At 59.9% G+C, this 678-nt stretch overlaps 1 protein-coding gene across 1 annotated transcript in view; it reads left to right on the forward strand.

Annotated features, from left to right (window-relative positions):
- Positions 1-120: 120 nt before the first annotated feature.
- Positions 121-678, forward strand: part of LOC112064956 (uncharacterized protein C3orf18-like) — a 5,431-nt gene continuing 4,873 nt past the window's right edge. Inside the window, exon 1 of the mRNA XM_028479491.1 lies at positions 121-153. Within this exon, the coding sequence (XP_028335292.1) occupies positions 121-153 (33 nt within the window). The remainder of the gene's footprint in view (positions 154-678) is intronic.

Consider the following 678-nt stretch of genomic DNA (forward strand, 5'->3'; position numbering starts at 1 on the left):
CCAAGCGCACGTGGGCACCAGAGGGTGGAGGGGACTGGGCCAGAGAGTGCATGGCCTTGGTCAAGGTCCCTGATGCCCCTTACTGTCTCTCTGCAGACCACTCTCCCCTCTCAGGGCCCAATGCAGAGGCCCAGCCGGCTGGTGTTCACCGATGTAGCCAATGCCATCCACGCGTGAGGAGCCCAGGGACAGGCCTGGACCTCTGATGAAGACACCTGCCACAGTGCCCTCAGCTGCCCACTCCGAGATCATTAGGACCTCCTCTCAGGACCTGCCCTGCCAAGGCCTCAGCTATTTTGAGGACCCAGCTGCTGACCCTCCAGGCTCTAAAAGAGGCCCCTGGCCAGGTTGGGCATATGGCCACTGATATCCCCTGACCTGAGGGCCCTGGAATGCAGAGCATCCCTCATAAGGCTTCCTTATGCTGGCTGGCTTCCTTGTGCCCTTCCCAGACCCCTCACATCAGGATCTGCTCCTCTAATGTGGAGGAAATGGGGGGAGATGTGGGATGGGAGGGGGAAGGGAAGGAGAGTAGTGGGGTTCCCATCCATCAGGGAGAGACATATCTTTGGAATCTGGAGTCTCCTCTGGGGTGGGGAGAGGCAGCCATCCCGGTCTCAGGCACATGGTATGGTGGTACCCTGGGAGATGCTCAGGGATAGAGCTGAAACTGCCCAG

Source organism: Physeter macrocephalus, chromosome 18 (assembly GCF_002837175.3).
Source record: "Physeter macrocephalus isolate SW-GA chromosome 18, ASM283717v5, whole genome shotgun sequence".
NCBI classification, from domain to species: domain Eukaryota; kingdom Metazoa; phylum Chordata; class Mammalia; order Artiodactyla; family Physeteridae; genus Physeter; species Physeter macrocephalus.